The sequence below is a fragment of the Mchenga conophoros genome, linkage group LG3, assembly GCF_057382185.1.
Source record: "Mchenga conophoros isolate Kocher_MC1m ecotype Shallow Benthic linkage group LG3, M_conophoros_male_GT1.1, whole genome shotgun sequence".
NCBI lineage: Eukaryota > Metazoa > Chordata > Actinopteri > Cichliformes > Cichlidae > Mchenga > Mchenga conophoros.
In genome coordinates, this window is record NC_140528.1 from 28600 (window position 1) to 42730 (window position 14131).

Sequence of the window (14131 nt, forward strand, 5' to 3'; positions counted from 1 at the left end):
GGAAGAAATAAGAATTTCCACTTTTACTTTTCATGAAGTCAAAGACTTGATTTTAAAAAAGTGAATACAATTCTACATTAGCTTAGAGTTAAAGCGTATAAGTTGGTAAAATACAATTTATATATAAATAAGAAAACTGTAACTCACAGGTGTCGAACTCCAGGCCTTGAGGGCCGGTGTCCTGCAGGTTTCAGATGTATCCTTGAACCAACACAGCTGATTTAAATGGCTAAATTACCTCCTCAACATGTCTTGAAGTTCTCCAGGAGCCTGGTGATAAACTAATCATGTCATTCAGGTGTGTTGGCCAAGGGTGAGATCTAAAACCTGCAGGACAGCGGCTCTAGAGGCCTGCAGTTTGACACCCCTGCTGTAGATTATTGGAATAAATGACAATAAAATACATTTTTGACAGTACGACAGACAGACTCAAAGTGTAAAAGTGTGAGGTTCAGTGAGTAATGTCTGACTACTTTTCCTCACAGCTCGCCTGACTGTGAGTCCCAGCAGCTCTCAGCTGTTTGAAGGAGAGTTTGTGTCTCTGAGCTGTGAGGAGGACGACAGCTCTGCTGGATGGACTCTGAGGAGAAACACAAGCAAACGACAGAGGACTCGGTGTGGAGATGGGTGGGGAAAACCAGCTGGTTCGACTAATTCTTCGTGTAACATCAGCTACATCTTCACATTGGACAGTGGAGTTTACTGGTGTGAGTCCAGAGAGGGTCCCATCAGTAACATGGTTAACCTGACAGTCACTGGTAAGCTGAGTGTGTGGAGTTAGTGTTGATGAAGCTGTGTGTAAATGGATGAAATGCTGTAGTTTGTCTCTGTGTTGAGGTGGATCAGTGATCCTGCAGAGTCCTGTCCTCCCTGTGATGGAGGGAGATGACGTCACTCTGCTCTGTAAAACAAACACCACCGGCTCCAACCTCCCAGCTGCTTTCTATAAAGATGGTGTCTTTATTGGGAACCAGTCTACAGGTCGCATGACCATCCAGCATGTTTCCAGGTCTGATGAAGGCCTCTACAAGTGTGACATCAGCGGTCATGGAGAGTCTCCACCCAGCTGGATCACTGTCAAACGTGAGGAGCTTCACTCTGATTTCAGCTCTTTTTTTCATCAACACCTTCACCTAAACAGGTGTGATTCTCTCTGCAGGTAAACCTAAGACTGCAAACCCGCCCATTTCAGGAGCTCCACACCCAAACTCGAGTCATCTTCACTCTGACTTTGCACTGATGCGCTACCTGCTGGTGTTCTGTCCGTACTTCATCTCCACTCTTCTTATGGTGTCCTTATATCGACAGAGAGCCACAGGTAACACTCTAACCTGTCAGTCAATCAATGAACTGTGGGTGATTGAATTAATTTGTTAATATTTCATGTTAGAATAATACAATAACAATCATAATAACAAGAATCTGGATTTCCTTTCTGACCTCGTGTCTTGCAGGAGCTCACCTGAACTGAGGATGATGATGATGCTAACAAAGAGCATCACTTGTGAATTTCACCAACAACTCAAGAACTCGTTCACAAACAGTGAAAGCACACAGACGTGTGTTTAAGCTGAGCGTGTGAACACACAAATGCTCAGTGTCAGAGCACGCATCCACACAAATGATGAAGGCTCAGCTGTCCGACATACACCGATCAGGCATAACATCATGGGTGAAGGTAAAGGTGAAGTGAATAACACTGATTACCGCTTCATCATGGCACCTGTTAGTGTGAGGGCTACATCAGGAGTAGGTGAATAGTTAGTCTTTAAGTTGAGGTAAAGGAAAAATTCAAGTGTAGGGATTTAAACGAGTTTGAAAAGGGCTGAACTGTGAGGCTAGATGACCGAGTGAGGACATCTGAAAAACTGCAGGACTCGTAGGGTGTTCCTGGTGTGCTGTGGTCAGTCTTTATCAAAAGTGGTCAAAGGAAACAACAGAAAGAACCAAAGACAGGGTCATGGGTGGCCAAGGCTCATTGATACACGTAGGAAGTGAAGGCTGGCTCTGTGGTCCAAACCTTAGCTGCTGTAGCTCAGATTGCTGACATAAAGTCCTGGTTCTGATAGAAAGTAAACAGAAGATGGTATTGAGTATTGGTCTGCTGGTAAACAGTATTCCCTGATGGCTGTGACTGCCATCGGCAGGATAATGCGTCTTGCCATGAAGCACAGATGGTTCAGGAACTGTTTGAGGAGCACAACAACAAGTCTGAGGTGGTCTCCAAATTCCCCAGATCTCAACTCACACAATCATCTGTGGGACGTGCTGGACAAACATGTCTGACGTCCCACCTCCCAGCTGAGAGGACTTATGGGATCTTTTGTTAACACACTGCCTGTGTGGAGTCCATATCTTGATGACTGGGCTGTTTTGGCAGCAAAGAGGAGGGAAAACACAATATTAGGCTGGAGCTCATACTGTTATGCCTGGTCAGTGTATATCATCACATGAAATAATAAGAACAACCAGTTATTTAGCTTTTCAAAAAACAGCAATCTATGCAGATAAGCTAAATTGTATCTCTGGTTAATGTGAACAGATGAGGACCCAAAACTGATGTCTGGGGAACTCCTCAGAGTGGCCGGGCACCACACAAAGATATTCAGAGCAAGTTAAGGTGGAAACATCTTCAGACTGAAGACTCCTAAACTAAAGACTGTAAGCTTTGTAGCAGATCCACAGAGAGTGAGACAGCCAGCGCGCTGTTATCACGTCACTCACATTCAAACTACCTCCATAAATCAGCTTTAAATCCCCCTTAAACGGCAGGTTTACTGGTATACAACAGCACTGGTTTAACCTTTGGAAACAAAATTATTAAAGATTGCTGAATTCACATTTTATTCTGCATGTTTGCTTTCTTTATGGAACCAGCAGGAGCAGCAAAAAGCTCCAGAAAAACTCAAACTGGATTAAACTGTGATCCCAAAAGGAAACGGCCAGAGAAGAAGAAATCTGAGCTCTGTGTTTTCTTCTGGTTTTGGTAGAACTGGGCTAAAGACCTGTCTTTAATATTTAGTATTTTATGTTAGTAAGAACATAAAAGGAACAATTATGATGGGAAAACCAGAAACGAACAGAAAGATTTATTTCTTCTGTTATTTGTTCTTTTTTTTTTTTTTTTCTTTTTGTCTTTTAAATGTTTGTGACTTTGTGACTTTGAGAGTTTGGAGAACCTGAAAAATCTGTATTTATTTTCTATGCTTAGGGGTATTTAAAGAGGAATAAAAAATGACTAAACCAAACAAACAGCTAACAGGACATGTGCATTCCAGATTTATTATTCATGACTATTTTATTTCCTGGAAACTTTCTCGTGTCATTTTTAAACTAAAATCTGAGTCACTGTCCAAATACATCTTTTTACTTGTTTGGGTCTCTCTCTTTTCTAAAAATTTATTTCTATTTCTAAACATAATGCTTTTGAAACCTGCTAGTGAGAATGCATGATGGTTAGATTCTTTCTACCCCTAATTCTAATACTTTTTTGCCCCACTGTATATCATTCGGATTGTCTACATTCAAAGGAACTACTTCCTCTTCCGCCTTTCATAGTCATGTGCGAAATACGGCTGTATAAATGTCTCGCAGCCCCTTGGCGCGCGCACTCCCAACAATGGCTGAGCGTAATTGGAGTCATGTGCGGACGTATTTTACCTCCACAAACAGCTGAGACGTGGTTTGCGATACATGTGGCAAAAAAGTGCTCCAAGAGTGAGATGTTGTGGCCATACTTTCCCAACCTTGAGACCTCAGAATTAGGGAGACAATCAAAAGGGCACATTTTACAGTGTTTATTTATCGGATAAAATACGTTAAATGTCACCGTTATTATTGGCCGGCCTGGAAACAGCGGGGTGTCCAAATTCAGAGGCTGCTTCCACCTGAGGACCCGCCTTCGCGGTCTAAAGAAAGCCGCGTAGTACGTCACGAGCTCCCTCGGTGGAGTGAAACTCTGCCGTCTGCTCCTTGCTATCTAAAATATAACAGGACACTGACGTAAACTCTTCTGTTTAATCAGTTTTCTGTTTGACGTTTATTCAGCTGTGTGAAAACCCCGGAGGAACCCTCCCGAGGGATTAATAAAGTTAAATTTAATTTAATCTAATAACTTTAATCTCAGCCAAACCGATTTACTCACGAACAAATAAAACACTGAAAAAGCCAAACAAGAACATTTTATTGTTATCAAAGTGACTCATATATCATGTTTAACCCGAGTAGTGAAAGACCGCGGGGGTTTGAAGACGATGTGTCGGCTCAGATATTTGAAGTTTACACAGCTACATTCTCACCTGAAAATATGTTAAAGGTTTTTTTGCGACCCAGAAAGAGAAATAAGAGTAATATTAAAACTAAGCAGCTGCCGTCATTGTTGGAGACTGGAATTGGCTGGGCCGCGCTATGAACTCTGTGATATGGTTTTTCAATTTTGTTGTCCGGGTGGGAAATCAGGAGATTTTCGGGAGGGGCACTGAAATTCGGGATTCTCCCGGAAAAATCGGGACGGTTGGCATGTATGGTTGTGGCAACATCACCAACCTTGTCAAACACCTCAGAGTAAATCATGTCACAGAATATGACGAGCGTATGTTGAGGCGAACTGAAGAGGAGGACAGGGACTTAACTTAGCAAACTTACTTACAAACTTAGCACTAAAAAAGTAGACCATTTTGGCCGGTTTTGGAGCAGTCTGGGGGGATGGTGACCTTTGAATGACCTATAAAATAAAGTTTAATATCTCAGAAACTGTAGCAGCACAAACGCTCATTTTACCTGCACAAATCTGCACAAACGTAGCACTAACCGCTCCGCCTATTTGCCTTTACGTTTCAAGTGGCTGGGGGGTCAGCTTCACTCTGCTCAGATTTTTCAAACTCGAGGGGTACAAAATGCAACACAAAAACTGACACGCGTGGTTTTATTCGCGAGCCAAACGCGTTTTTGCGACGCAAATCTGCTTGCAAATTTTCGCGGGACCCGCAAGCACGGCTCATCACGCTCCTACATTTACTTTACATGTAAACAAAACACAAGAAACAAAAGATGCTGGGGGTTGGGTTTGAGGTTATGACTATTGTTGTCATTATTTTTGTGCCTCAATAATGCTATGCTTTTTATTAAAAAGTGTTATAAAGTTATATAGTGTAGTATTAAGTGGACACAGCCTGAAAAATAAAGGCATGAGACCACGTGTCCTTGAGAAGTAGAAAGCTGCAGACTCTCGCTCATGCTTGCCTGGGAAAATATAGATAAGAGGGAACATTGTCTGTGGAAATTTACTGGAAAGCTGTTGTTTAGACTAAAATGAGAGAGCTTCTCTAATAAAACTGTTAGGGGCACACCACAATTTTCAGATCCGCGGCAGCGTGTCATGCAGGACGCATCTCCCTTCTAGAAGTAATAAAGTCTTAAATGGTCTACTGACCAGTGTTTTGTCTTCTATTGGATGCCTCTGAGGAATCAAAAGAACTCGGTAAAGTGTTGATATTTATACTATCTCAGCAGAAGTTTTCTACTTATGCCAAAACATTTCTTCCTGTTAAAAGGGAGTTTTTCCTTCCCGCAGTGTTTTACCTTTACAATATAAAAAACTGTTATTCCATATCATATATCAGTAAAATTTGATCTAACAGAAAGACTGGAATAAAATGCTTTGGTCACACATCTGAACGTTGTGTGGACACACGAGGGGAAAGGATGTCGCGGTTTTCCAAGATCACATCAGAAGGCCTCATGCTTTTAATGATAAGTTATCTCAATGTCATAGATCTGAATTCTAGACGATTCTATGAGCAAGAAACAATGCCCTTACACCGAGTTACAGAAATGTTTGTTCAGAAGAAATAAGAGTCCAAGCATTCCTGAACATAGTATTTGTTTATTTATATTTAGGAGATTCACTGAAAACAGATGAACAGATGGGATACAAACAAAGTGAGTGGGAGGGGTCACCCATCCTTCTACTCACTGATCAATAAATACTTTTTATTTATGCAAGAAACAAACAGCATTGTAACAGTGCATGTTAGAAATGACTGGACAGCAGCCAATAAGGAAAAAACTTAAACGCAAGATCCTAAAATTATTATTATTATTATCAACATTGCTGTAAGTTAACAAAACATCAGCAGTCAGTATTTTCACGTCACTGACAGCAGAAGTTAGGTCCTCTCTGAGTCCTAATGACAAATCATTTTCAGTAACTGTATCAACAACGAACACTTCGGTCGGCCATGTTTGGACCTCCAAAAACAGTTTAAACAAACACATCAGTTTGTGTAAAACTTTGTTAACATCAAAGTAACTTTACAAAGTCTGCAACATCTGCAACTTTAGCTGCCTCAAAACGAAGTTCTATTGATGCAACAGAAACACAATAATGATATAGGCCTGAACGATGTGCCTAAAACAACTCGCATCCATGTTTCAAAGAAAAGTACATAGCAAGTGTCATATAATGAAAACCTCAAGAAAATGATGTTTCTGTCACAACAAAACTCACAGTAATAAACAAATAAAATATTCTTAGAAAGACAAACTGCTTCATTTAAAAGAAATCTGTTGGTTCAAACAAACCTGCCATTTTTAACAATCGTATGTATGACATATAAAAGACAGCACTTTGGAAAGCTGTAGTTAAGTAATTATAGATCGATGTATAATGATATTTATAGAATTAATTCGTTTTTTAATGAAATAAAGCACCCAACAACAAAAACATCTTTTAAAACAAGCAAACAGGAAAGACGAAGTATGTTGACATAACAACTGCATAATGAAGGTTTGTTTACAGCGTTTTTACACTTTCAGGTTGTATTTTCAGTGAGAGTACAGCAGTGACTTTGTATTCCTTCAAATCTTTTTCTGCAAAGTTCACATTATTGCTGTTTCTTTCGGTGGATCCTTTTATGATAATTAAATGCGCCACGAGAAGTGAAGACCTTCCCGCACTGCTCGCAGGAGAAAAGCATGTCTTTTGTGTGGCGGTTCCTGTGCACCTTTAAAGTACCTATTTGAGTGAAACTCTTCCCACACTCCTCACAGCTGTACGGTCTCGTTCCAGTGTGGATGCGTTCATGTACTGTGCGCTGAGTCTGTGAACTAAAAGTCTTGTCGCAGTGTCTGCACTTGTATGGTTTTTCTCCAGTGTGAATACGTGTGTGGCGTCTCAGGTCTTCCCTCAAGGTGAATGTTTTCCCACACTGGTCACATCTGTGTGATTTCTCTCCGGTATGCATAACAACATGCCTTCTAAGGTTAGATGATGAAGAGAAATCTTTACCGCACTGCTCACAGGAGAAAATCATTTCTTTTGTGTGGATGTTCTTGTGGACCTTTAAAGTACCTATTTGAGTGAAACTCTTCCCACACTCCTCACAGCTGAACGGTTTCACCCCAGTGTGGATGCGCTGGTGATAGAAAAGACTCGAAGGCCATGAAAAACTTTTCGCGCACTCACTGCAGCTGTAGGGCTTTTCTCCTGTGTGAACCCTCTGATGATTCTTTAATTCTCCTTGGGTCACAAACCCTTTGTCACATTGCTGACAATGGTGCGGTCTCTCTCCAGTGTGATACCGTTGAATGTGAGTCGATAAGTTTCTCAATGAGATAAATTCACTGCCGCACTCCTGACACATATGTGGTTTTTCTCCACTGTGCATTTTCTTATGAACATTTAGCGTGCGTACTGTTTTGTATGTTTTCTCACACTGATCACAGCTGTACAGTCTTTCTTCAGTGTGACTTTTTTGATGACTCTTTAGTTGCTTCAGGTTGTGGAAAGCCTTCTGGCATTGCTGACATCTGTGTTTTTTCCGCATTTCTTTGCCGGTCTTGTCCTAATTCAACAGAAAAACAAAAACAGATTATAACTCAGGTACTGGCAACATGGTGACACTTCCAGAAGTCAGCAGGGCTCTAGAATAACTTTTTCCCATGGTTGCACTGGTGCGCCAGCACCATTGGCGGAGCGGGGGGTGGCTTACTGGGCTTAAGCCCGGGTTGTTTTTTCAGAAACCCGGGGTCTTTTGGAGTGTGCGACCAACTGTTCGGGTAACAAAAAAAAAAAAATCTCTGCAACTCTCCGTGTGGTCAACAACAGACACACATTTTGCCCCTATCATGGACTAAACGAATCAGAGATAGTCAGGGGCGGGACCTCTCTGATTGGCCATGGTCCAGTTGAAAGTGCAGGTGGAAGAGAGAGGTGAGTAGCTTGAATAAAGCGATATCAATTCATTAACGGATTCCACACAAAGACGTAAACACAGAGTGGACGCATCAGAATCAGCTTTGTCTTTCTTGGCTTTCTCACCCGACGGCCCGTAGACGGACACGCTTAGCGATCCTGATGTGTCCGGTCCGCGCTGTGTTTACGTCTTTTTTGCGCTGATTCTGAGCTGCAGGTTTTGTCTCTCTCCAACCAAAATTTGCAGAGCCAGCAGCAAAAGAAGCAGCAAACTGCGCTTCACATTTGATCAATGTCGTCATGAATTCCCTCTGACTTTTGCTGTTTTGCTTCCACCACGATAAAAATCACACTTCCTGCACAGCTCTCTCTCTGTGTGTACTTCAGGAACAGTTTCCAGTCTCAAATCTCTGTTTTCTGCATTATTTGTTTGCTTATTACCCACCAGTCTACCGTTGTTTACAGCGCTGTCTTTTTCTTTTTTCACTTCAATGACCTCGGACAAGAAAGCCTAATTTCTGCTGTTCAACACTGAAGAAATTTAAACTTCTTAAAATTATGCAAAATTGCAGAATATTTTTAAGGTTATCTGCTATAAAAAGCCAGACCAGGAAAATCTCCTTCATGTTTTTCTGTGTTTTATTCTCAGTTACTTTCACACAAAGGCATCTGCTGTGATGTTCACAATTCTGATGAAGTCTCATGTGTATCAGTACTGATAAGTGATCAGAATTATAATATTTCTGACTGTCTGAGGCTAAATTGAATCAAATCAGGACTTTGAAAACCAGAATCGAATGGATTATAGAAATCAGTGATGATACCCAGCCCTAGTGAGCAGCCTAGGCCTGACAGAAGTGGATGTAGCTGTGGGTAATAAGAAAAGATGAAAAGAACGATTGATAACTTTTTTGTTAAGTTAAGGCCTGATCTGTCTGAAATTCATAGCCAGTACTCTGACACGGTGCCATCAATATTTGAATGCTGAAAAAGCACAGTGTATCCAGGAAACACATTATATGCTGCGATAAATGCCCAAGTGTCCCCTCTCCCCACTGCCTTTCAGCAGCATGCAGCAGCAAACAGGTCGTCAGAGGAGCCGAGATGATGATTAAGTTTAACATTTTCTACAATATTGACAAAGCACTTTAAGCACAAGATTGTTAGTTAATAATTTAGAAATTTTATATATTATGCTTTGGATGTTGTTCAATATATTTCTATGCAAATCAAGAGGAATTTCAATACACAGCAGTATATTCACAGTTGAAACCAGATATTTACATACACTTTAGTGAAAAAACATTAAAAAAAAACATAAAAACATTTTTTTACTGTTAAACATCAATTTAGAGTAAACTTTTGTTTTAGATAAATATTGAAATATCTTTTGAATTAGTTAAATGTCAGAATAAAGAGAGACAGAGCTTCTATTTTAATCACTTTCATCATATTTAGGAGTACATATACACTAAGTTTATTGTTAATTAATAAGAAAACTCCAGACGACTCCATTCTGAGCTGAAGAAGCTTCTGATTGGTTAGTAGAGTCCATGTGAGTAAATTGGTGGCACAGCTGTGGATGCATATAAGGCAAAACACAGAGCCTGTTTCTTTGACATGGGAACATCAAGAGATGTCAACCAAAACACCAGGTAAAGGATTGTGGAGCTCCATAAATGTGGCTCAATTTTGAATACAATTTGGTGCCATTTGCAATTAAGAAATACAGATAGTTTCTCTCTTTACTCTTATTAAAGTTAACAAATGTGTTCAGTTCTGGTTGAATTGGGGTTTAGTCCTCGCGTCTTGATGCAGCCCTGATTTTGTTCTGCCTTGCTGCTTAATTAAAAACACTAGTTTAAGGTGTCCTGCATATGTGATATATATTTTCTTCTTATATGAAGCTATTCTTTTTCAAACAAAACTCAAAACACGGCCTAGTAAACCTTAAACTTCACAGCATGCTTTTTCAATCTTTTGTAATGATGATTAACTAACAATCTTGTGAACACAAAGTTCTTTATTTGGAGCACAGATCTACAAGAAAGATAAGTTACTGAAAAAGTGCTCGAGCTTAAAGTGCTTTGGCAATGTTAAACTTAATCATCATCATCTTTGCTGCTACCTGCCGCTGAAAGGCAGTGAGGAGAGGGGACACTTGGGCAGTGCATTTATCACGACATATAATTTTGTTTTTGGATACGCAGTGCTTTTTCAGCGTTCAAAGCTTAATGGCTCCGTGTCAGAGCACTGGCTATGAATTTCAGACAGATCAGGCCTTAACTTAACGAAAAAGTGATCTTTTCATCCTTACCCAGAGCTACATCCACTTCTGTTGGGTGAGAATCATTACTGATTTCTATAATCCATTCAATTCAGGTTCACAAGGTCCCGATGCGATTCGGTTCAATTTTAAAATCAGACAGTCAGAAGTATTATAGTTCTGATCTAGCACACTTCAAATCCTGTCTCCCCCCCACCCTGGACCCCCACCAATTCGCATACCGCCAGAACAGGAGCACAGAGGATGCAGTCTCCATCGCACTGCACTCTGTCCTCTCACACCTGGACAACAACAACACCTACGCCAGAATGCTGTTTATAGACTTCAGTTCAGCATTCAACACAATCCACCCCTCACAACTCATCAGGAAACTGACAGACCTGGGCATCAGCTCCCTCATCTGCAAATGGTTACTGGACTTCCTGACCAACCGCCCCCAACATGTCCGGCTGGATAACCACTGCTCATCTACCATCACAATGAACACCGGTGTACCACAAGGCTGTGTGATGAGCCCTTTCCTCTACTCCCTCTTCACCCACGACTGCAGACCGGCTGATGGTTCCAACACCATCATTAAGTTTGCAGATGACACCACGGTGATTGGCCTCATCAGTGACAACGATGAGGCCGCCTACAGGGAGGAGGTGGATCGTCTGGCTGAGTGGTGCGACACAAACAACCTGCTGCTTAACACCGAGAAGACCAAGGAGCTCATCGTGGACTACAGGAGGAATGCTGACCCACATCCACCCATCCACATTAAGGGGACGGCTGTGGAGCGTGTGAGCAGCTTCAAGTTCCTGGGAGTCCACATCTCCGAGGATCTCACCTGGACGACCAACTGCTCCAAGCTGGTCAAGAAGGCTCACCAGCGCCTCTTCTTCTTGAGGACTCTGAGGAAGAACCACCTGTCCTCAGACATCCTGGTGAACTTCTATCGCTGCACCATCGAGAGCATCCTGACCAACTGTATAACAGTCTGGTACGGGAACTGCTCTGCCTCGGACCGGAAGGCGTTGCAGAGGGTCGTGAAAACTGCCCAGCGCATCGCCGGAGCACCACTTCCTGCCATAAAGGACATCTACAGGAAGCGGTGTCTGAAAAGGGCTGGGAAAATCATCAAAGACCCCAGTCACCCATCACATGGACTCTTCACCCTCCTGCCCTCTGGGAGGCGCCACAGGAGCCTCCGGACTAAGACCACCAGGTACCGGAACAGCTTCTTCCCCACAGCTGTCAGACTCCTGAACTCTGCCTCCTGACATCTGACCCACGTTAAACTCATGGACTGAACATACACACACACACACAATGGACAACTGTACCCTCAAACACACAATAATAACATGGACTGAACACCACTCACAACCACTAGCACTTTATATAGCCTCTGTAGAAACTATCTACACCCTCACTTATCTTAACTGCACTACTGTATAGCTCTGTGTAAATAATCATTCTGTACATTCAATAATCTTTAATCCTACAACTGTTTACAACTTGCATAGTTCCCATTTCTGTATAGCTGTATATCTCAGATTCTGTAAAGTTATTTATTTCATATTCTGTATAGTTTTTCATATTTATATCCTGTTCATATCCTGTACATAGCTTGTACTCACTACAGCCTTTACATACTTAGTTATAGAATATTCACAACATACTTCATACCGTGTACATTATAACATACCATAATAGACCCATTTCTGTAATATACTTACATATCTATATTATTGCTAATATATATTGTAATATATCTATATCACTAAAGCACTTCTGGATGGATGCAAACTGCATTTCGTTGCCCTGTACCTGTGCATGTGCAATGACAATAAAGTTGAATTCTATTCTATTCTATTCTATTCTATTCTATTCTATCATTTATCAGTACTGACAGTGTGAGACTTCATCAGAGGTGTGAGCATCACAGCAGATGTCTTTGTGTCAAAGTAACTGAGGACAAAACAAAAAAACATGAAGGAGATTTTCCTGACTTTTTATAGCAGATAACCTTAAAAATATTCTGCAGTAGAACAAAAACTGAAGAAACAGGAAAGGTGAGTAAAAGGTTTCTACTAAACATCTAAAATGCTCGGCTGTGTTTGATCATATATACTTTAAGATCAGTAAATATCCAAATGAAATGCTGTCAAAACAAGTCATCTATGTTTTATTATTCCCAGAAACACTCGTGTCCAAAATGACACCCTTCAGCTAACTGCTGTTTGGAAATCACATTGTTGGCGCAAAATATATTGTATGCTGTCAAACTGTTTCTCTGGCATTTTTCATAGATTTGACTAAAGAAATGAAAACAAATGATGTTTATGGAACATCCCTGTATTACCTCCTTATTTTATGCTTGAATGATTCACAGGCTAGAGTTACACGACTTAAACTCCCATTAGTGTTATTATTTAATTTGTTCTAATCTTTATTTGTCCTGGTTTTAAACTCTTTCCCTGCAGGCACACTGAAAATGGTGTTGGCTATTTTGCCTGGTAAGAGTACTGAGTGTGCAATGTTGTTTAATTAGTGTGTTATTAGTCAGTTATCAGAGACATTACAGAAAGTTTCCCAGATAAAAGTCGAGTGATACTCCTGATTCATTGCTAATCAGTATATGTTACAAACTCTCCATCGTCCAGCCCTACAAACAAGTCTCAGGTCCAGAGCACGCTCCACTGAGAAAAGCTGTTCTGTTATTTATTTCATGTGAAAATACAAATCATGAAGCCACTAATTCTTCAAACTCCAAGTCTAGATTTTGTCTCGCTTCTCTCAGGCTCAGCAAGCAGCAGCGCTTCGTCATGTGGTTTCTTTTCGTACGCTGCCGTGCTTAACTTAGAAAATGCTCCTTTTTTTATTTACAGCAATTATTTTTAGGCACCTTTTCGGGTGAAGCCATCCTGCTGCTTCTGTTCCCTCAGTGGTCCTGACCTCCGCCAACCTTCCTCTCCTCCCCAGGTATGTCACCTCCACCTGTGAGCTGTGAAATAAGATTTAGATGCTGGATTATTTATGTCAGTTATCCAGTGACTTCTGAGCCTCTGACAATAAGAGACGCCTCATGTCACAGTTTAGTTAAACGCCCTAAATAACAGTTGAAACTTTGCACTTCAGTCACATGTTAATGTTTTATATAAACTTCACTGTGTACAAAAATGGTGTGACTGTCTAAGAACTGTAGGAATACAGGAAGCAGGTAAAAAAAAACTCTGGAGTTGATTTAAAGTGTTGTACTTGTAGCTGTTCACTGTGATTTTAAACACTCAAACATTTTCACACCCATAGGTCGTTTATTCTGAAACGAATCAGCCGATGACTCAGTGAACTTGTAGTTTTGTTAGGGAAACCACAGCCTGCAAGCAGTTAACTGCAGCCAGCTTCTAAAAAGAGGATGACCTCTCTTAGCAGCTCAGTTTATAGCACAGTGTGCGTCTATCTGACCGGTTCAAACTGGTGTGGAGAAGCTGCTTGTCTTGCACTGAGCTAAGAGCTAACCGTCAAACTGTCAAAGAGTGCGCGCTGTGTGGAGACCTGACACAGACGACAGACTCAGACACATCTCTGTGATCCTAGTTTGAGTTTACAGAGGTCAGAGTTACAGCCTGTACGGTCAGCAGGAAAACACCGCTCCTTTAAGG

The 14131-nt window shown here is 41.2% G+C and overlaps 3 protein-coding genes across 3 annotated transcripts in view; 1 reads left to right on the plus strand and 2 right to left on the minus strand.

Moving 5' to 3' along the window:
- Positions 1-2741, minus strand: part of LOC146576887 (uncharacterized) — a 3573-nt gene extending 832 nt beyond the window's left edge. The window contains exons 1-2 of the mRNA XM_085267593.1: positions 2736-2741; positions 1724-1766 (exon numbers count right to left, since the gene is read on the minus strand). Coding sequence (XP_085123719.1) covers positions 1724-1766; positions 2736-2741 — 49 coding nt within the window. The remainder of the gene's footprint in view (positions 1-1723; positions 1767-2735) is intronic.
- On the plus strand, positions 476-1466 carry LOC146576888 (Fc receptor-like protein 2; the record flags this gene model as incomplete). Its single annotated transcript, XM_085268096.1, has 4 exons — positions 476-758; positions 838-1083; positions 1160-1356; positions 1455-1466. Coding segments are annotated over 4 exons (738 nt in total), but the record flags the coding sequence as incomplete, so codon positions are not given.
- Positions 2742-5902: 3161 nt separating the features above from the next.
- LOC146576889 (uncharacterized) lies at positions 5903-13399 on the minus strand. Its single transcript, XM_085250976.1, has 2 exons — positions 13375-13399; positions 5903-7844 (listed from the first exon to the last, which is right to left on the minus strand). The coding sequence occupies exons 1-2, from the start codon at positions 13390-13392 to the stop codon at positions 6885-6887; spliced, it is 978 nt and encodes a 325-aa protein (XP_085107102.1). The 5' UTR covers positions 13393-13399; the 3' UTR covers positions 5903-6884.
- Between the last annotated feature and the right edge of the window lie 732 nt (positions 13400-14131).